We start from the raw sequence: 22,862 nt of genomic DNA, 5'->3' as shown, positions 1-22,862 counted from the left end.
CAACTTTATACTTCTACTCTACTACATTGTGGAGGCAAATGTTGTACTTTCCCGTCCAGTACATTTAGTTCACAGCTTTAGTTACTTTGCAGGTTTAGTATTTACAGACTTAGCAGACACACAAGTGTTGCAGATACCCCCTCCTTGATAACAGATATTTATTTAAACAAAATCCCTCATTGCCTCGAAATATTTGAGATTTGTAATCCCCACACTGAAAATGATCTATAGACCAATAGCTTGATCACTTTGACCGGGTGTTCTTTTTGCAATATACAAATGTGTTTCTACAGCATTCACTGTGAAAAACAATATTACTATTGCTAAGCCTATATGTGTCAAAATGTCACATTGAAGAAGATTTAACCATGTTTTCAGTACGTCTTTATCACAAGGCTGAATTACTAACCAAGCCAAATGGGCCCAAGAGTGTGTATTACTGGGTTTTTGGTATTTTTAGTAATGTGAATTGCAAATTATTAAATTATTAGAGATTTTGCACCACTTATGTATGAACTAAGGTGTGACCTTCTTTATTTATTGAGGCTCTGTGTCAAAATCTAGTTTTCAATACAGTCCTTGAGTAAATTAACGTAGTTACTTTCCACCACTGTATTTGCCCTGCAGAGGTCCACTGTTCTGCTTTGATACCCGGGAATAAGATCAGAGTGGGAGCTCTGTCTTCATTGATGATTGGCTCGACACTGTGGACGTCACACGTTGAGCGGCGTAGGGAAGTCCGTCACCGTCGCTGTTGGACCTGCTGGAGCTTTCGAGGTTCTGATCGGTTCCATTTTTGTTTTGGTTTAAACTCAGAATCTACGCGTCGGACTGTCTACTAGTTTTCTACAAAAACAAATACCGTGAGGATTTTGTTCATCTTTAGGCGAACACCGGAAACCGCTCAGTAAAGCGAAAGTTGAGAGTCGAGATGAGTGTGGAGGCGTACGGGCCGAGCTCCCAGACCCTCACCTTCCTAGACACCGAGGAAACGGAGTTGCTCGGAGCGGACACCCAGGGCTCCGAATACGACTTCACGGACTTCACCCTTCCCAGCCAGACGCAAACTCAAGGCCAAACCCAGAGCCAGCTGGACAGCCAGGTATGTGGCTTTCAATTTTACAAGAAGACACAATAAAGCGCGGTTTACCGACGTTAGCGGCAGTTAGCTAGGTTAGCTCATCCAGCGCTGCATGCTAGCGCGCTATTATTGGATCGAGCTTCACGTAAGCTAGCTTTAGCTGTAACAGTTAGCTCGCTGCTATCTGGTAAGCCCGGTAATTAAACTCCTAAAGTAATGTTAGGTGTTTTAGTACGTCTGTTTTGAAATATTCGAAACAAACCAGACACACTGGTGTAACTTAAATGACCAAAGATACGAGTTAAGATCATTGACAGTGTGTCAACAGTCTGTGTCTTAGCCGCTAGCTGCTAATCGTTAGCATTGAGTTTGTTAGGTAAAGCTTGTGTTGTGCTACAGGTTAATGGTCCTGATGAGGGTCTTCACAACGGTGGAGTGGATGACTCCGTCGCCAAAGCCAGCCAGCTGTTGGCCGAGCTCAACTTTGAGGAAGATGAAGAAGACTCGTACTACACCAAAGACCTGCCTTTGCACGCATGCAGGTACACTGACACCATGTGAGGCTGTGGGTATATCCTCAAAGGAAGTGATTACAGTACATTAGTGTTGTTGTTTTCTTGATGACTATACACTAATGTATTTATAGTGCGTTTCTTGTGTAGTCCCTGACACATTTTTAGTTGTTAAACATCAAAAAAGTTTCCATTTTCGACAAACAATTGACTGTTAGAAATTTAACTGGGATTATGTAAGAGTCCTACGTGTATGGATTGAGCGTCACCCCACGAAATGTAATGTGAAAAACACGTTTACTATAGACATTTTATTCATAAACACATAACATGTTAGATACAATATGCTTACCCCTCACACTTGATACCGTGTGTACTTCCTTTTGTGATTCAGCCTGTTTATCATGGCCTTGCTTTTGGCTTAACATGTACTTTTTTGTCTTAATACTGCGGTAATTCAGATGCTGTTTTGTTACATTGTTGCGTTTCAGCTACTGTGGAATTCACGATCCAGCGTGTGTGGTGTACTGCAATACCAGCAAGAAGTGGTTCTGTAATGGACGTGGCAACACATCTGGCAGGTTTGTAGTCTGCTCCTATTAACCTAAACATAGAGCTACTCAAATGTAAAGGCCACACTTAATTTTATATACTATTAAAAATAACTAACATTACAATAAATCACACTTTTGCCAAACATATGATGGGGAATGTGTGAAAAGAGATCTGTATAATGTAGTGTATGCAGACCTTTTTCATTGCAGTTGCAATGGTAGGAAACCGTGTGGGTCCAAGTTTGTCCTTTCAGCTGTTGACATTTATCAAGCAATGCAATTGGTATATAAGTAATTGTATGTTTGAAACTATGAAGTGGGCGGTTTTGTCTGTCCCGTTTTTGTACTGTGTGTCAATATGTGTTGTTATGCAAACTATCAATAGCTTTCTGCAGAAATTCTACCAGGACAAATGTCACTGATATCAAAGTGTTTCTGATTATTTTCTCAATTGTTTAACTTCCAGTCACATTGTGAACCACTTGGTGAGAGCTAAATGCAAGGAGGTGACTCTGCACAAAGATGGGCCGCTGGGCGAGACGGTGTTGGAGTGTTACAACTGCGGCTGTCGCAACGTCTTCCTCCTGGGCTTCATCCCGGCCAAGGCCGACTCCGTGGTGGTTCTACTCTGCAGGTAAGAGCGGCTATATATATATATCCTTGAGGACAGCATTGACAGTCATAAGCTTCTGTAGAGCATAAACTTAAAGCTAAATATGTAAATTCTTGCTTTGAAACAGAAAGTTTGTTCTAGGGATGCACCGATCTGAAATTTTAATTCCCGATGACTTGGGTATTGGCCTATACCGAGTACCGATCCAATACCAGTGTTTAATTAATAAGCTGTATGCCTCACGTTGTGGAAGACAATATCAGGCTTGATTTAAACATTGCTTTCCTAATGTTGTAAAACAAAATCTAACGGATAGATATAAATGTACTGAATTGTTATTTATTAAAATAAGGGCATCTGATACCAAAAAGAGTGCAAATTGATGCATATAATAGTATTTCATGTGTTTTATTTGATTGATGAACCGAAGTTGCTGCCTGTGGAATAACACTACCTATATTGCGCACAAAAAACACTCTGACACCTTGCATCGCAAAATTCAGTCAGTTGTGAAAAGTTTAATTTTGTTGTTGAAAGACACCTTGTCAGTGCTCTCGTGTTCAAACTATGTAATGGTGACACCGTTTCTAAATGACCTCAAACATGTCTTTGGCATCTTGCTTGCACTAATTTATTCTACAACCTGTTAGATTGCACCAAAATGGGACTTGACTATCAGACAGAAGTGAGAAATCGGCTATTTAGTCCGGAACTCCCTGCTGATTTCCACAGTAGGGCTGAAAAATCAAATATCTGTTTTTAGTGATACACAATATATATATCTGTATTTATATAAATAAATTAAAAACACAACTGCAGATGTATTGAGGAGGCGGAACAGCTGACTAATGGATATAAACTATATTGTCTGATCCTATATCTCGTTTGAAAATATATCGATCTCCCTTAAAAAGTTGATACACCCCCCCAAACCTTTTATCTAGTGCTTCCTGCTGTGACAATTACTTAAACCCTTTCTGTGGTCACATGGACATGCAGCAAGAAGTACCTGGATAAATGAACTTCAGGCATGAAGACAATAGTTTATACTGGAAAACCCCACACATAAGCTAAGTTTCTGTCTGTATGAACCTTGTATCTCCATGTAGGCAGCCCTGTGCCAGCCAGAGTAGCCTGAAGGACATCAACTGGGACAGCTCACAGTGGCAACCACTGATCCAGGACCGCTGCTTTCTGTCCTGGTTGGTAAAGATCCCATCGGAGCAGGAGCAGCTTCGCGCTCGTCAGATCACCGCCCAGCAGATCAACAAGTTGGAAGAGCTATGGAAGGTATACTGCTGACAGACTGGGAGGCTTTTTCGCCAGGGTTATATGTTCGCTCTGGTTGTGACCAGAAGTTTAAGTGGCAAGCACAAAATAAAGGTTTGCCACATGTGGCATTAAAAAGCATCTGCCACTATACAGTGGAAAATGTGTGTGAATAAAAGTTTGTGATGGGGTGTGTGATGTACTTTAAGTTGGCATTTGCTTTGACTCCGTTTCCTTTCAGGACAACCCCACTGCCACCTTGGAGGACCTGGAGAAGCCTGGAGTGGATGAGGAGCCCCAGCATGTGCTGCTGCGCTATGAGGACGCCTACCAGTACCAAAACATTTTCGGCCCTTTGGTCAAACTGGAGGCTGACTACGACAAGAAGCTTAAGGAGTCCCAGGTACCTGAACTGCACTTCTAATTAGGAAACTTTGTGAATCAGACATTGGTGTTTTTCTTCCTTGAATGTCTATGGTTGTTCGTATGTAGAGCAGTTTTCAGAAACTCAGTAATCCATTATATAGTTTGAAATGTATATTGAAGATTTTATCATTATGCTGCAATCACACCAGAACCCTAAATAGTGAAGCACACCATGATGCTCCTCCCTTTCTGCAGCTATGACCACATTAAGATGTATTTTTGGTGCAGGGCATCTTCCTTAAACTCTGTTTTGAAACTTTTTTTGAAACATGTCTCTAGGGTTACAGAAATAATGCCACGGTAATGTGCCCTAATGCCTTTGACCTCCTAATTATTAGTTGATTTAATAACTATGTATTTTTTTGTTTTCCTTTTGCAGACCCAAGACAATATTACAGTCAGGTGGGACCTGGGGCTGAATAAAAAGCGGATTGCCTATTTCACATTGCCCAAGACGGATTCAGGTGGTAATTCTCTGAGTTTGACTTCCTCCCAGTGGTTCTGTGGTACAGATAGAGCCCCACCCATCCCCATTCAGTCCTGAAAATTGCACGCAAAATCCCCCAACCTGCATATTTTGGTAGCATGTGTGCTTGGTTTTGTTCTTGCCTCTGTTTTTGTAGTGGGTCTTTGTATGCGCACTGGTACTGTATCATTTTGTTAATGAACATAGCCCATCCTCCTTAGTTTATTTGTGGGTCATTTTGAGCATAGAAGGGTGTCTAACTTGTGTTCTTTTATCAATCCCAGATATGCGGCTGATGCAAGGTGATGAGATCTGCCTGCGGTACAAGGGGGACCTGGCCCCGCTGTGGAAGGGCATCGGTCATGTCATCAAAGTCCCTGACAGTATCCTTCACACTGTTAGCAGTTTCATCATCAATTGCATTACAGTGTCTGGCTTATTACACTGTCACTAGTCCAAGATGGTAGTATATAGTACTAACTATAAAACTAGACTAGTATAGACAACATATTGTTTACTTCCTTAACAGCCTGTGTTTAAAGACTATGGTGATGAAATTGCCATTGAGCTGCGAAGCAGTGTTGGAGCACCTGTGGAAATCCCCCACAACTTCCAGGTGGACTTTGTGTGGAAGTCCACATCCTTTGATAGGTAGGCTGAAATTGTGTACCCCCCAATCCCTAACGTGATAGAGAACATTTACTGGCCTTAACTCAACTCAACATATTACTCCACATTACAGTATGTCATTTTCTTTCCTCCAATAAACTCCCATAAACCCCCCCCCCCCCCCCCCCATAAACTGAAATGTTTGCATTGTTTTCTTTTTTGTAAATTTGCCATCTCTATCATTTGTAAAGAAAAGATGTCAGGCAAATTCACCCTCTTGGTAAGGTCAGAGATTTACTGATGAATAAGTGATAATGACTCACATTGGTGTTGCTGCAGGATGCAGAGCGCCCTGAAGACATTTGCGGTGGACGAGACGTCCGTGTCTGGTTACATTTACCACAAACTGCTGGGCCACGAGGTCGAGGATGTGACCATCAAGTGCCAGCTGCCGAAGCGCTTCACTGCCCAGGGCCTGCCCGACCTCAATCACTCACAGGTCAGACCTCACGAAACACTGAGACCCTGTGATTTCTCTTATTATTTTGTCTTTCATTTTCTTATGTCTTCAAGGCATTACAGCAGGAAAAAGTATCAGTTGAGTTGTCTCGTTTACTTAAGCAATAGCTCACGAACAGGCCGTGATACGTTGTGATTATATCACAGCTTAGGGGCGTCGCAGAGCAGATGTCTTTTTTCTCAGAGTGATAATAAATTGTGCAAAGGAATTGGATGTCATAGCGGTATGTGGTCATTATATCACAGCTAAGAACCAATCAAATTGCTTTATTTGAGATAGCCGTTTTTATAATGTGATTCATCACGCACATCAGTGTATCAGTATAGTTCAGCCAGTTTTAATAGATTTGATAAGCAAATTAAGTTTGTGTGCAAGCCTTTATTAAAGTGGGCAGAACATGTTATCTGTTTAAATATGGGATTTGAATGTGTATTTGCAGCAGTTAACCTGAGCTGCATCCTCTCTTTCTGTTTGCTACTACGCATGTTCAGGTGTACGCTGTGAAGACAGTGCTGCAGAGGCCTCTCAGTCTGATCCAGGGTCCTCCTGGCACTGGGAAGACTGTCACCTCTGCCACTATCGTATACCACCTGTCCCGACAAGGCAACGGGTAAGACACAAGAGTTTTATAGTTGCATACTTAATTGCCTGTAATGTTATAATTTATTTTATTCCACCAACTGTATTTTACGTAACTTTTCGTGTGTGTGTAGTGTGTGTGTGTGTGTGTGTGTGTGTGTGTATGTATACAGACCAGTCCTGGTGTGTGCTCCCAGTAACATTGCCGTGGATCAGTTGACTGAGAAGATTGACAAGACTGGACTGAAGGTCGTCAGGCTGTGTGCCAAGAGCCGTGAAGCCATCGAGTCACCAGTGTCCTTCCTGGCTCTGCACAACCAGATCAGCAACATGGACAGGTCAGTGGCATGTAGGGAAATTGACTCTGGACATAAAAGCCAGTGGCTTGGCACGTCATTGCTTTTTTCTTTCCATATTCATCCTGTTTTGTCACCATGACCAGGTTCTCGTTCTCATACTCACTCTTGTGATTATTCCTGATACTTTAGCTGTATGTTGTCTATCTGACACCTGGAGGTCAGGTGCATAGGAAGATAATATCTGAGGTCAGGCATAACCAATGCCTGTGCCAACGAGGACAACCAACATTTTTTTAAATGGGTGACATTGATCTAGATTTTATTGACTTGGGAATTCTGCAAATGATTATTTGGAGTCCTGGTTTATATTTGGATCTGAACCTGCAATCTTGCAATCAAATTTATCTAAATTCTAGGAGGCTGCCACCGCATGATGCATCATGTATTTCAGATCCCCTAGACCAGATGTTTTCAAACTGAGGTGTGCCTTCACAGGCGGGGGGGAATGGGGGGAGAGACGTGAGGCAAAGATACTGCATCAGTTTAACTTGGTCTCCAACGAGCGATTCACAGGTCATGGTGGCAATTAGGGGTTACTTAACTGACTCCATGGCAACGTTATCCTTCCTGTTTACAGAAGTGTCGTTCCAAAGCGGGCTCGGTCAGGGTTTTTAGTCTTTGAAAACTCCTGTCCCTAGATCACAGATTAATTTAGTAGTGTACAACTAATGTGTGTATTCTGTAGTCAACCTGATGTGTCTTTGTCTCCCTAGTATGCCCGAGCTTCAGAAACTACAGCAGCTGAAGGATGAGACCGGAGAGCTGTCGTCCGCTGATGAGAAACGCTACAGGGCTCTGAAACGCACAGCTGAGAGGGAGCTGCTCATGGTGAGGAGGAGCTTTGAAAGGGTTGAAACTCTGTTTACAAAGAGGTCTGCTTCTTCTACTCAGGCACTGCTAATGCAACAAGTAGTTTCTGCCAAGCACTTATAAACTCATTCTGACTGTTCTAATTATTCTGTCTATACAATTGCTTTGACCATCTCCATACTGTCTGTTGTGATAACCAGGAATAATCGTGTTCTGTTATCAGTACATAAAACAGAACAGTACAGTTTTAATCTCAATATAGAAACAATTCCATCTGACAGGATGATCATTTCTCATCTCACAGTAGAAGACACCCTTTTGTTTCACTAATTTCCTCTTCTGTTAAATGATAGTAAATGATCTTCCTCTTTGTTTTCCAGAATGCTGATGTGATCTGTTGTACCTGCGTCGGGGCTGGAGACCCTCGTTTGGCCAAGATGCAGTTCCGTTCCATCCTGATTGATGAGAGCACCCAGGCCACTGAGCCAGAGTGTATGGTGCCCGTGGTGCTTGGAGCCAAGCAGGTGAACATACATTTTCACAACATGAAACATACAACGTGACCGTAGTTGTACGCAGAAGCGGAAAGTATTTACAAGCCTTAGAGGCCGTCAACATGCAGGGACTTTTACAGCCTTGAAGACACGAGGCGTGTCGGTCAGGCGCTGGCTGCCTACACTTGTGCACATCTGAATAAAAACTAATTTCCACACCTACAGCTGGATGAATGTAGTAAGTACAGTAGAAACCACTTATTTCAATCAAAAGGCTTGGGACTGAATAATTCCTATACACATGCGGTTTAAATAATTGGCTTATAGTCATCAGGTAGTCTGCTTACAATGTTCATTTTGGGTCTTTTTATACATGACAACATATGAAAAGAAAGTGATATCATGTATCTTTATATCAGGCATTGATAGCCTACGGTTTATTTTCAGGCCTGTTAAAATTTGGACCATGTTCCAATTATGTTCCACACTGCAGTTGGTGGCGTGTACACCTCGAGCTCGCCAAGAAGAAGATAACAAAATGAACAATTGTTTTGAGAGAGGTTGTGTGAGGAGGTCTGCCGTTACCCACATTTATATAATTGGTCATTAAAGGAATACAAAGGCCGTTAAACTCCTGGCAAACGTCACGTCACCAACTGGAGTATTGATCAGGAAAAGCGCGTGCCTGGACCGATGTGGACTCTAATTGTAGTAGAGATGGAACAACGTGACCGTAGTTGTACGCAGAAGCGTAAAGTAGTTACAAGCCTTAGGGGCCGTCAACACGCAAGGACTTTTACTGCCTTGAAGACACGAGGCGTGTCGGTCAGGCGCTGGCTGCCTACCCTTGTGCCAACTTTCAAGGGAGCTGAGGCAGGTTGTACTTGACGTCGCTAAGCGGCCATAACTAGCTAACTCTATCATGTGATCTTCTTCCAGACGTTGTTTTTTAAGTGCGTATTAAAATATTCTCCGCGGGACAGCTGTTTTCCTTTTGAAAATGCTATTCTGCTCTGCTCCACGTAAATGTGTGCGTTGCCTGACGCCAGCAATCAAAACCTTTGCTGTGTATAAATGTATAAGTGGAAATACTGGACAAATCTTAAACTCTTGGTAAATTTAGCTCCGCACCAACTTCAACAGAAGAAACTAAAGATATCTGCCAGCTGTGATCGGTTGTTCATCGTCACGTGACATGCGGTGCACGCTGCTGCGTTCCAAAAGTTTGGAGACTTTCAACTCAGGTCACACTCACAAAAATAGGCGCTTGGGAATACTTATGCGCCTCCCTCATTACCACCACTGAGGTTGAGCAATGCCATTAACCCCAAACACTCCAGAGCTGCTCAGTGGCCTGCAGATCAGACTGCGCAGCTCCAAGGTGTGAATGTGTAACTGTGTGAATGTGATCAGGGCGTTCCTAAAAAGGGAACATTGTTAAATAAATAAATGTTAAAAAAAAAACTGCTACTTTCAACATTAACTATTATATAAATACAAATATGTTAAGTACATTTATATGGCTTATAATATGAATTATATTTGTTGAGATAAGATAAGCATAGTTATCTTTACTGAACATCCAGGAAGAAAAGCTTCTTATGTTATGCTGCTATATTAACTCACTTGTGACTCATCCGCCTCCTCTCAGCTCATTCTGGTGGGTGATCACTGCCAGCTGGGTCCTGTGGTGATGTGTAAGAAAGCAGCCAAAGCAGGTCTGTCCCAGTCCCTGTTTGAGCGCTTGGTGGTTCTGGGGATCCGGCCAATCCGCCTCCAAGTCCAATACCGCATGCACCCGGCTCTCAGTGCCTTCCCCTCCAACATCTTCTACGAGGGCTCCCTGCAGAATGGCGTCACTGCAGGTTTGTGGAGATTCAGCAGTTCATTGTCTGATTCGATGGAGGAGCAAATACATTTTCACTGTGGCTGGTTCATTAGCAGGTAAAAATGTTTTAGACTGAATGAAATCCTCATGTTCTCCACAGCTGACCGCATCAAGAAAGGGTTTGACTTCCAGTGGCCGCAGCCGGACAAACCCATGTTCTTCTACGTGACTCAGGGTCAGGAGGAGATTGCCAGCTCTGGAACCTCCTACCTAAACAGGTAACAGCACACCTTTTTTGGGTTACTTTGCATCAATTACATCGAAACTCTAAATAATTCATAATATACAGAGTGCATTGATTAGTGTTGCCAAACGATAGGGGGTGCTATGTACACCTTTGTGGTGGAGAATCATGATAAACAGGAACGCTAGGCTAAGCTCCATAGTACACTGAAATGGGATTTCCTTTAAATCAGGATCACAATTTCTTAAAAACAATCTGCTTATTTTCATAAATGGACCTTTTACAAGGTGGAGCTTCCAGAGAAGCGAGATTAAACTGGTGCAGTTATGTGTTTTTCAGTCGTCGGATTTTCTTCATTCTTCAATTGGTAAAATATTCTTGATCCTTATGTTGCTCTGTGTGCAACGTTGAGGCACCATATACAAGATTTGCATTTTTAAGCCACCAACTTAAATAACTTAAATGTTCCAGGACTGAGCGGTACAGTTTTTATGCTGATATTTTTAAAGGACTGAGGCTGCCAACGTAGAGAAGATCACCACCAGGCTGCTGAAGGCTGGAGCCAAACCTGACCAGATCGGCATCATCACCCCGTACGAGGGTCAGCGCTCCTACCTGGTCCAGTACATGCAGTTCAGCGGCTCCCTGCACACCAAACTCTACCAGGTAGCACACACATCTGAGACACTCCTGTTCGGAGATGTATTTCACTTTTATCCTTTGAATTTTCCTGAGCTGTGAATACTTTAATTTCCATTGGTGAGGTTGCTCTGTGGTGTTGGACAAAATCTGTTCCTCTGTTTTTACTATGCAATCTCTCCCTCATCCTCCTCTTGTGTTGTCCCTTTATAGCAAGTTGAAATTGCCAGCGTGGACGCCTTCCAGGGCAGAGAGAAGGACTTCATCATCCTGTCTTGTGTTCGTGCCAATGAGCACCAGGGCATCGGCTTCCTGAATGACCCACGTCGTCTCAACGTGGCGCTGACCAGAGCAAAGTAAGAACCTTTACAGTGGATAATTATGGCAAAACACACAGGCCAGCTCCTTAGTTTATCATTTAGATTTTCCATGTAGAAGCTAATTAGGAATCCTAGATGTCAAGTACTGTTGACATCTAGACTGTATTTTTTATGGTGATATGTTGCAATGTGAATACGTTTAGTATTTACTCTGAAACTATCTTAGATTTAGATTACACATGCCTACTATTAATTGCATGTAGGTGTGTGTAGTAGGATTTAATCAGACCACTGGAATTTCTACGCACAAAAAAAACGGAATAATTTAAAAGATGTTATCATCACAAAAGATTCTACAAAGTTCAATACCACACTTCTACCCCAGCCCTGAGCAGCAGTCTCGTGTGTATTGTGAATAAAAGGTACGGAGTGATCATCGTGGGAAACCCCAAGGCCCTCTCCAAGCAGCCGCTGTGGAACAACCTGCTGAACAACTACAAAGAACAGAAAGTCCTCGTGGAGGGACCCCTCAACAACCTGAGGGAGAGCCTCATGCAGTTCAGCAAGCCCCGCAAACTGGTCAACACCATCAACCCCGTGAGTAGAATAAACTACTTCATGTGCACCCATCAGGTTCTGGAGGTGAACATTGTCATGAGACAAAACAAGCCATCTGAATGTACTTGGGCTTTCTTTTCCCCATGAGTGAATATAATTGTTAGTTGCAGCCCTATATCTGTTAATCATGCAACTGTATGACATGAGGATTGTCTGGTGTTTTCCAGGGTGGCCGTTTTATGAGCACTGCGATGTACGATGCTCGTGAGGCCCTCATCCCTGGCTCCGCCTATGACCGTAGCAATGCTGGTATTTATTTAATATAGTATTTTATGGTTTGACTCAAGATGATAATTAATTACAAACTTTTCTTTTTAACAGGCTGCATTACAGTCCAGCATAACAGGTTTGCCTGGTCTCGTTTGTCTTTGTAAAAACTGACATGAGTCTTGTTCTGCGTGCTTTCTTTCAGCCGGACGTCCGTCCAACATGTACTTTCAAACTCACGACCAGATTGGGATGATTGGGGCAGGCCCCGGTCACATGGCCGCCATGAATATTCCCATACCCTTCAACCTGGTGATGCCACCAATGCCTCCGCCCAGTTACCTGGGACAGACCAACGGCCCTGCTGCAGGTACAGTATACTGCAAATAAGCAAACTTGGGTCCAGTTCGTTAGAGCAGCTTTCCCTGCATTTGAAAAGAACCTGCATATAAGCGCTAATTTTGCTGGGAAAAGGGTTTTGTTGTGGGTTTTTTTCGCTCTAGAGTAAATAACATATTAGGACCTTAAACAATCGTTGGTGACCGTGTTGGTTTTGACTTCAGTCTTCATCTTTTAATTTTTTCCACCAAGGTCGTGGAGCTATGAAGGGTAAGCCTGGGCGCGGCGGGCGGCAGAGGGTCCGTGGAGCAGCACACCAGGGTGCCAGTCAGGGTAACGGACCAAACAGCCAGGCCAGCCAGGATGGGGCCTCCCAGCCGTTCTCCCAGGGGCCGCTGACACAGGGCTACATCTCCATGAGCCAGCCTTCTCAGATGAGCCAGCCTGGCCTCTCCCAGCCTGAGCTGTCCCAGGTAACACAACTGTCACTTATGTGTTCACGATGACTTATGTTAATCTATTCTTTATTTAGTTCATAAACTATATTATACACGGCTTAGTTTGCACTTTGTGAACTATTGCTTGCTTATAATATACTTAATATTGAAGAGAATATACCTGAAGGGGCATATTTGACGTTATGTTCCAGACTCTCTTGGAGGAGTATATTGAATTTGATTCAACATTGAGTGTTATTATAATTTTGTTGCACTGGTCATAATTGCATAATTTTAGCAAATCCAGTAAAAATAAGAAAGGAATAATAAAAATATATATTTGCATTAGAAGAGATTTAGAGTTGCTGCCATAGATTTCACCTCTAAAGGCCGAAAATGTGTCTGCAATGATGTTTCTGTCCTCCATGTTCTCTAGGACAGCTACCTGGGCGATGAGTTCAAGTCCCAAATTGATGTGGCTTTGTCCCAGGACTCTACTTACCAGGGTGAACGTGCATACCAGCATGGTGGGGTGACTGGACTGTCACAGTACTAGAGTGTAAGTACATAAAACAGTGTTTGTAGACACAATATAGCACATTTAATGATTGGGAAGAAGTACAGTTATTGTGTTTTCTTACTGAAAGGAGAGTGTCCAGTTGTATAATGGTAATCTTCTGAGTCTTAGACATGTTTGATCATGCAAATCACATTTGATTTAATTTATTTTATAGGCCTAACCTTATTAAAAGTTTACTTGTGTCCAGCCTTTTCAAGCTTTTGAGAATTCATACATTATCTGAGTTTTTCTGGCCACAGCTCTTATTTATATGTGATGCACTTTGTGAGGCCTTTGTGGAAATCCACCAACTTTAATGACCTTCACGTGTCTTTGATATGATTCTGAGATTCAGAAAGATTAATAATCTATTACATTGTCCTACTTAAACTATTTAGTATTGTGAGTACTTACTTTAGTACCCAAGATACGTTCACTTCTCTCCAGGCAGTATTGTTTATCTTTTCTGTTTCAAATGAAAATAATCCTCAGTATGTTGTGGACAAAAGGTTATGAACCTGTTTTGTGTCTTGCAGGTCACTTAAAGAAGGGAGCTAGGCTTGAGCTGAGCTTAGTTCATCAGCTTTTTAATCTGGGAAATAATAAAAACATAAAATGGATACCTGTTTTCCTCTGCTACAACCGAAGCACCACCGAGTGAAAGCGACGGGATAGCGAAACCAAACCAATGACCAGCGAGAGAAATAAGAGGGTAGAAGACGAAGAGAGCACGAACAGATGGGCATGGAGATGGCAAGAGAGGCCAGGGGAACAAGCGAGAGGCAGGGACCGATGCCCGTGCAAAGTGAAGGAGGGAAGTCGAGAAGATGGCGGCGTGTGGTCGAGCTGCTGAGGGAAACGGAGGGGAGATCTCAACGGTCTCTCGTGGGAATCCAAATGAGGCTCAACTCCCAACAAAATAATCCAGCCTACCCCTTCAACCCACAGCCTCCAGGAAATGTAGGAAAGCCTTCTTATCTTCAGATGGGGATCGAAGCCTTCCAGCTGAATTTGAAGAACTTGTTCTCCAAACTTGCAGGGGGCATCATAACAGAAAGCTATCGAATAGGAAACACAAAATCCCAATGCTAAAAGTCAGTTGGTTTATCGACCTGTATCTCTTAAATTTGGTTTATTATGGGAGGAGAGCGGCACCAACAATATTCCAGTGTGCCCAAAAACCCCAGCAGCCTCTGAAGGAAGCAGCCGTTGACACACCCTCTCGGAGAGGAAATAAAAACACAGTTTCTGTGCTTGAGTCTGAGATTAAAGAGCCTTGAATTGAAATACCTTTCATTTGCCTTGAGAACCACTGGCTCATTCACGAGGTCTTTAACAGGCTGGTTTGTGACCACACGTCAGTGGTGGAGTGGCAAAGGGGTTTCGGACTGTTTTTTCAAGGCATGACAAGCGAATCCCACCGATATCGCGATCATCATGGGACAGTTTTTTCTTCTCTGAAGTACCTTTCCTATCACAGAGCACAAAATTGCAAAAAAGTCATTGAAACTCAAACATGACCAGCATTGAATATTCAAGTCAATGACATTTGATGTTTCAGCGAAGGCTTTTCCTTATTTTAATCTTTTGAAAGCAGGGGTTGTTGATGTCCTGCTGTGCTTCATGACCAGATGTCTTTTTGAAAACACTCTGTGTACGCTTAGATTGGCAAATGCTTGAATGCTTTGCGTTGATTGATTCCTCAGGGGATTGTGGACTGTCTACACTCATCACACACGTCCCTGTTTGAGGTGTAAGAAACCAAACACGAGGGGGAATGAAGGATGACAGGAGTTGAGGCTTACAGGCGGTCGTGGCAATCAATCCACCACAGGTAAGGGGGTAGAAAAGGAAGGTGGCTGAGGAAGAGTAGGATATGACAGTTTCCACATCTGGAGAAGGAGTTCAGGTCAGTGTCTGGTTAAAAATGCTGAGGGAAACAAGACTTTAGGACTGCGCAGTCCCAACAAATGACCACATTAGATTAGTTGTAAACCCAGTGTCATTGATCAGTGTTTTGATTTTGTGAATAATGTTCACATGACATAGCCAGGCTCATGGCCATATTGCTTAGCCGCACAAATCTAAAGAATTAAGGTTTCACAAAATAAATTTGCGTGGAATCTCAACATAATTGAAACGTCCATGTAATCTGAAAGATCTTTGGTTACTGCGTGAATGAAAATATTGTGACACAAAATTAAACCCCAGTTACACACAGTGGAAATGCCATCGGTACTGATTTAGATGGTGAGCAGATTAATGAAGAGGATGCGAAACCTGAATCAGTGCCTATAACCAATCACCTTCATATAAACAGCTGCAGCATGAATGTAGTTAAAATCAAACTACCAGCATAAAAAAACCTTCCAGGCATCAGGGCTCAAGAAACACTCAGAAAATGACTTGTTGTATTTTATTTGTTTTAATAAAGTCAGGCCAGGTAAAGACGAGGTCAGTGAGTTTAGCAGCCAGGTTGTTTCTCAAAGGATGGACGGATGAAAAAAGAGCCACCTTCCTTCTCTGGAGTAAAACGAAAGCTGATAGAATTTATTATGTTTTTCCTTCTGTGGACTTTTGATTTGTGTAACGCTGTTTCGCCTGCATTACGTATTCCTTGTAGAGTTCTTCTTGAGATTTATGTGGATCCTAAACCTTCTTCCTGCAGAACTGTCTGAACCTGAACCTTGAGTTGATCCAAACTTTGCTTTTGTCAGAGGATTCACTGCTTTGTGTGTCATGTTTTGTTCAGTTGGGTGTTATTTAGCCATTTTGTGTAGTTTTACTAAAAAAAAAAATCTGTTTTTGTAGCAACTTGCTGACGACAGGAATGAGGCGGTCAGTTTCCTTTCATGAGTTTTGTATCTTCTCCTCAAACTGTCTGAGGAATTGTAGTTTTTTAACTCCAAGAAAGACTCTTTCTGAACACAGTAAGAATGTACTCCACTGTTGTTTCTCACCTGCTTCTCATTTCAGCTGACAATCATGTTGCAAGCATGTTTAATTGACTTAGAATTAGTTATGTTTTGTTGACATTGTGCGAATCTCTTTAGTGCAATGACTTAGTTTCACATATCAACCCGTTTCTCTGAAATCCTAACATGTTATAGCTTTAAGAACCTGCTGCCGTAATATTATTGCTTTGGTGTTTTTCCATCTTCTAAGCCACAATGAATTTCAACATGTGGAGTGATCATTGAAGAAGTGATTCAGTTGTAAATTAGTTGTTAAACATTTGCATCCAAACCCTTGATTCTCAAAGTCATCAGGTGCAGATTGAGAGCTCAATGTGATGTAAATATCTATTTGAAACGTCTTTGCCGTGAAGTTTCATCACATGGTGGTTCCTTGTTTAACTGAATCAATAAAGGCTGTCAATTTGAGCAGTTGTTTCGATGCTATGAAATTCAGCACCAGTTTATTGTATTTGCAGAAGCTCACGCATTTGAAAATGTTACATATTGTACAGTGATAACAGTATATACATGGGTCACAGCTATTTTCACGCTGTTACCTTCGTTGCCCTTTTCTTTATCTGTTTCCTCTTCATCAGTTTCTTTTTCAACTGTCCACGTTTCTGTTTCTGAATGCTCTCCTCGATCCTCTGTTTGAACTTCTTCTTGTGGCTCCGGATCTTCTCCAGCTCGGCCTTCCTCTTAGCCTCCAGGTCTGGATCCTGAAACAGCAGTTTGATCACAAATCAACAACAAGCCTTCTGTATCATTTATCTCTTCTCAAATCAAAAGCATCTAAGTTGAGTATTTCCCCCCCCCCCCACATTGACCATCAGTACTGAAGTTGGGCCAGGTTCAAGAGTAAAGAATTAAAGGGACTTGGCATGTTCAGCTGAAGAAGTGCTGTAAATTAAGACTTTCCATTTTACCCAATTAATACCACATCAAAACTGTAGCATTGATTTACAGTTCAACGGTCGTTCCTTTCTGAGGAATCGCAGGGACCTGAAAATTAAACTGACCTTGACGTTATGTTGCTTCACTTTGGTAGTGTCGACACATTAAACTTGGCTGTGCTAAAATAAAAAGTAAATGTTTGGCTGTTAAAAGAAATGAACTAACCTTCCCCTCCAAGATCAGCTGTTTCCTCTTGTTGATCTCCTTTTTCTCATCAAAATCTGTTGCCTCGAGTTTCTATAATGCAGAAAAGAGTTTATCATTAAAACATTACAAGTGTCCAGTCTGAAAGATATTCACAAACTGTCATGCACTTAACAACCAAGAGGTGGCATTATAGGTGACTGAATGAGAAGAAAAGAGGCGTCCGTACTATTTCACACTGCCGTCTGGTCACGTTGACCTGGGTGAGGATCTTCAGCACTTCTTTCTCCACCACAGGATATTCCTTCAGCTTTGCATCTGTGGAAATGCAACAGAGCAGTTAGTGTTGAGAGACGTCACACTGGGTCTTGGTAGGTGGGTAACGCTATGTAATTGTGTTCTTTTCTGGTCCAGGACGAGCTAACGTAGTATAACACATTTACATAAGAGGCTACGAGCCATATTGATGCTTTTGAAGGAAACATGTTAACATTGTAGCTCTTGATCAGAAAAGAGTCATCAAGATGGAAAGTGCTGGTGATCTTCCACTGACTCACACATACCAACTGACCATTAGAGATTATTGTGCATATTATTTTCAGCCGAAGAATCGTTTGGGTCCAAAAAATGTCTTCCAGTTTCTCAAAGTCCAAAGTGATGTCTTTAAATATCTCGTTTTGTCAGGCTTACTCAAAGATATTCTGTTTAATATGCAAAAGAAATAAGCAGGACATCTCTATATTTGAGAGGCTGAAAATAGTATTTTCTGCCGAACATTACTCTTAACGATGAATTAGCTAAAATGTTTCTGTCGACCGACTAATCGTTGCAGCTGTAATCCTGTGTGACTGAACACTGGATTTGCTACAAGCTTCATTTCAAGTAGAACAGATGTTCACACTGCAGCCACCAGTACAGAAGAGCTGGCAGGTCAGAACTGAGAAACACGTACGATTCTGTGCTTCGATGGACTGGACCAGGTGGATGTCGTACTGCGTCACCAGTGTGATGGCCACTCCATTCCTCCCTGCAGAGGAAGAAAACCTCGTCATGAGCATTTATTTTAGACGTGTAGTGATCCAGAGTATCGAGGGAAGATTTTGATGTTGAAGGTTACCTGCTCTTGCTGTTCGTCCGACTCTGTGGATGTAGTTCTTGGGGAGGCCGGGGGTGTTGTGGTTGATGACGACCTGGACACTTGGAATATCCAAACCCCTGTCAGAACAGGAAGGATGTAAGAACAAGGTGAATTATGTCTACAGGTGAACATTTCCGTCTTCAGACACAACTTGAAGGAGAATTGACAGATGTTAAACTTTTTAAAGAATGAAGACCGCCATTATCCCTGGGACATGCAGCAGCGGAGCGTCTTACCTGGCAGCCACGTCTGTCGCAATCAGAAGTTTGAAGACGCTGGCCTTGAACTTGGCGAGGTTTGCAAATCGTTGTTTCTGAAAAATATAAAGAGCAGGTGTTCACTCTGCAGGCCACATTCACCTGCTTTAATCTGCTTTAATCCCTCACACAGACGCTTTGTACATTATCACAGCGGCTTTGTGCTCGCCATGTTTCTGTCTTTGTCCCTATAATGAGACGAATATGATTTCCACATCCAACACTAGCTTGCCGAGGAGCTCTGAAGACCGATGATAAGCGATGCATCATGTTTGAGGAGATCTCGGCTTTCACACAAAGCAAACTCAAATTCTTTGCATGTGCAATTAATTGACCAGTAAAACCGATTCAGACACAGGTTCTCTCATAAAAGCGTCCTTCAGCAGGCCTCCGTTACTAAAATTCACGGATCCCGTTTTGTCAGTGCTGCAAATGAAAGTTTATAAATTGCACTAGTCTCACCTGCTTCATCATGGAGTGCAGGCAGATGGTTGGAAAGTTAAATTCCCGCATCATCATCGTAAGGACTTGGCAGCTCCTGAGGAACAAACAACGAATCAACAACATGTACAGAGACCCCTGGCTACTGTATTTATTTCCTGGTCTAAAAGTGGTTCAAGTTTCAAAGACAAAAAAAACCCAACACATTTTCTTTTCACCTGCAAAGAAAGTTATGCGTTTCGTAAAACATTTGTCCCACTACAAATCAAAACCCAAAACTGGCAGCATTACAAGTTTCATAAAGGCTACAATGTTTTCTTAAGAAGCCCTGCATCACGTTTACTACAAGGCTTAAGACAGCCATGCACTATATAAAGCATTTATTACTTCCGGGCTTCTTACTTGCACGTGTTGGTGAAGACGATGATGGACCAGTCGTCGTGCTCGTCAGTAAACGTCTGGATCAGGTGGACCAGGTAGGCGTCCTTCACCTTTTCAGGAGTTAGGATGTACCTCTGGTCCAGCTCCTCCACTGTTCGTGTCCTGTCAACAACGACAATGTTTTTTACATGTAGATAATTTCTGTTGCCAGAGGGGTCACAGGACAGAACAGCCACTCGGGAGCTGGTATGGACTCGAGCCAGGATTCACAAAACGTTTGTGCAGGAATGATCTGAACGTTACTTTCACTAAAACTGTAATTATCAAATCATAATGCTTTTATATTCAGCTGCAGGGAACAAGTGGAAATCTCTTGACAGCAGAAGTTCCCACATCATAGAGGAGAACAATGAAATCAAGCTGATATTGTTTTAGTCTGCACCCACTTTAAGTCTGCTGTCACTGCTATTACATGTTCTGCTCCACAATGAATACATCAGCATGAGTTTGTAGCTGCTTTCTGCACATATCTGAATCCTACAAATGGTCTGAGCAGTACCCAGCAGAATGCTCATTCAACCACACGTAATTCCCATTATTTGCATGACTCTGCCTTACATCCAAAGGCATTTGTGCGAGAGCTACGCTTCAGTGATTAGCTGCACCTCAGATCAGATGACAGGCAAACTGATCTTCCAGGCTGGTGCTCCCGTTTTATAAATAACACGCAAGATTTCTCACACAGAATGCATCTGAAATGAGGCACAAAAGCTTTAGCAAATGTGGCCCTGACTATTCACGTCTACCTTTAGATTTTTAATGACAGGACCTGAAATAAGTAGTTTCGACAAACCTCTGCAAGCAAAGTTTAAAACGGATCAAAATCACACCTGTAATGTCCTGTGACTTTGTGAAATATTTCTATAAACAGCCTTTAAATACTCACTCTGACTTGCTCTCCCAGAAGAAAGGCTTGTTCATGGCGATGTTCTTCAGATCGTGCAGGGTGTCTGTGAGCGTGGCGCTGAACAGCAGCGTCTGCCGTTTAGCCGGTACAACCCCCAGGATCGTCTCCAGGTCTTTGGTGAAGTCAGTACAGCCCTGCTCCAACAGCCGGTCCGCCTCGTCCAAAATCTGACAAACACACAAAGACGAGGTCACAAACTGTATGAAAAACAGATGTAGAAGTCGCTTAACCTCATACACAAATTAAAAATAAAGCATGTTGCACACATGGACTTCTCTGTGGCATATGAATGTTTTTATTTCCTGGTCTAAACGTAGTCATAAGTCCAACGTATCTTAAGTTCATGAGAGCTATTAGAGGCCTTGTCCAAGTCTCTGTCTGTGGTCCTTCCTGAACTCACCAGAAACTGGATCTTGCGCAAGCTGAAGGTGTTGGAGCTGCGGATGTGATCAGCCAACCGCCCGGGCGTTGCTACGACCACATGTGGTTGGTTGGAGAGCGCCATTGCCTGGCTCACCATGTCTGTCGGTAACACAACAGCAGTAGTGTCAGCACAGAAGAGAGGCTCAGATAGTTTGAAAGTAACCGGCAGCATTCATTTAAGTTTCTGAAGCAGCAATGCATCACCGGGCTTTATAAATGATTACCCATTCCACCGACGATGATGCACTCTTTCAGACCCAGAGGCTTCCCCAGAACTCGAAACTGCTCTGCAATCTGATAGGCGAGCTCCCTGCATGACATCACATATACAACATCTTCAGCTGGAAATATAGGAACATATTTCTCACAATGATATTCATCTTAGCTAACCTATCAATAACGCATGCAATATAGATTTGCTAGAAACAGATTTATATGATTAAAAAAATGCACTTTGTTGGGAGTCCTAAGATGAAATGAAAACCTGTCTGTATAGAGATTCTGACTGATAAACTCTAAAGAGCATATTTCCCCCCCATAAAAGTGTGGCGGAGTCCTCCAGCTTGCTCTATGACGTTACACAGTACTGACCTGGTAGGTGTGAGCACCAGGCAGAAGATGCCATATGGGTCCTCTGACAGTTTCTGCACCACTGGCAGCACAAAAGCGGCTGTCTTCCCACTTCCGGTCTTAGCACAGCCCATACAGTCCCGACCTGCGAGGAAAAACACAAATACTTTCATTCACCTGTTCAAAATTCTGGTTTACTGACTTACCTTGCGATTACTTAATGGGGATTTTACTTAAAAGTATTATAATACTTTCACATAATGGGGAGCATCCCAAACGCCACGGAAAAAAACAAGACAATGTATGGTGTCTTTGCTTAACTACAAATTCACACATCTTGAAGATCATCATTATAAACATTTTCTGATCCAGAGATTTTTGGCATATTCAGCAGCAGTGAGATGGGATTTCTTTTTTTACATTTTATAGTTCACTCCTAGACAGAAGTTCCTGACCACTGAATCGTACCAATCGGTTAATAATAATAATAATAATAATAATAATAATAATAATAATAATAATAATAATGTACCTGCAACTAAGAGCCCATTTATGATGTATACAGAAACCACTGTTTGTTAATTTGGAGTATTTATCTGGCCCATCTACCTGTAATGTAAATATCTTGTTGTGACTACCTTTGGACGGAAGTAATGCTGACTTCCATTGAAGAAATACATTTACTGATCAGTGTTTATCAGACAAGGTAAACACTTAAACAGATGTTTTTAACCTAAGATATAACAGAGGGTTTCTTACCTTCTAATATAGGTGGCATGCAGTTTTCCTGAACAGGAGTGGGTTTGTTGATCCCCAGCTGTGTACACTGTTTCACCAGCCAGTCTGAGAGACCAAGTGACGAAAAGTCAGCCATTTCTGATTTATCTCGTTGTCCGGGGCTAAATAAGTACTTGTGTGTGCCTTATTTTACACAATAATCCCTGATATAGTCTACTTTAACGTAGAGTAAAACATCCTCGTGTTTTGTGTCGTTGGTCGCTGCGTGATTACGTAGTACGACGTATTCTTCTTCTTCTCTCTTACGGCAGACTGGAGATTGCGCAGGCGCGGTGCTGCCCCCTGCTGGTCAAACGTTGTATTTTCTACTCCACTACATGTACTGTATCTGACAGCTTTAGTCACTCTT

At 42.4% G+C, this 22,862-nt stretch overlaps 2 protein-coding genes across 3 annotated transcripts; one reads left to right on the top strand and one right to left on the bottom strand.

Moving 5' to 3' along the window:
• The first annotated feature begins 738 nt into the window (after positions 1-738).
• Positions 739-16,866, top strand: LOC115007528 (regulator of nonsense transcripts 1). Of its 2 annotated transcripts, none has more exons than XM_029430447.1 (24): positions 739-1,102; positions 1,481-1,623; positions 2,085-2,174; positions 2,614-2,781; positions 3,870-4,050; positions 4,271-4,432; positions 4,835-4,961; positions 5,206-5,304; positions 5,464-5,572; positions 5,870-6,029; positions 6,542-6,660; positions 6,803-6,967; positions 7,702-7,816; positions 8,179-8,322; positions 9,944-10,157; positions 10,281-10,398; positions 10,874-11,030; positions 11,217-11,359; positions 11,746-11,920; positions 12,109-12,190; positions 12,354-12,518; positions 12,740-12,960; positions 13,361-13,483; positions 14,020-16,866. In XM_029430447.1, exons 1-23 carry the CDS (start codon positions 932-934, stop codon positions 13,478-13,480), a joined length of 3,348 nt encoding a protein of 1,115 aa, XP_029286307.1. In that variant the 5' UTR covers positions 739-931; the 3' UTR covers positions 13,481-13,483; positions 14,020-16,866. The 2 variants fall into 2 exon arrangements, with proteins under 2 accessions (XP_029286307.1, XP_029286306.1); XM_029430446.1 differs by having other exon boundaries at positions 932-1,102; positions 4,835-4,922.
• ddx49 (DEAD (Asp-Glu-Ala-Asp) box polypeptide 49) lies at positions 16,649-22,752 on the bottom strand. The gene is made up of 13 exons (XM_029430448.1): positions 22,475-22,752; positions 21,737-21,860; positions 21,370-21,455; positions 21,123-21,244; positions 20,702-20,889; positions 19,777-19,917; positions 19,396-19,471; positions 18,913-18,989; positions 18,656-18,753; positions 18,491-18,565; positions 17,768-17,856; positions 17,560-17,631; positions 16,649-17,159 (listed from the first exon to the last, which is right to left on the bottom strand). The coding sequence occupies exons 1-13, from the start codon at positions 22,587-22,589 to the stop codon at positions 16,986-16,988; spliced, it is 1,437 nt and encodes a 478-aa protein (XP_029286308.1). The 5' UTR covers positions 22,590-22,752; the 3' UTR covers positions 16,649-16,985.
• Positions 22,753-22,862: the final 110 nt, after the last annotated feature.

Source organism: Cottoperca gobio, chromosome 4 (genome assembly GCF_900634415.1).
Source record: "Cottoperca gobio chromosome 4, fCotGob3.1, whole genome shotgun sequence".
Lineage (NCBI taxonomy): Eukaryota > Metazoa > Chordata > Actinopteri > Perciformes > Bovichtidae > Cottoperca > Cottoperca gobio.
The sequence above is the reverse complement of the archived record's forward strand: the minus strand, read 5'-3'. Positions and strand labels throughout refer to the sequence as shown.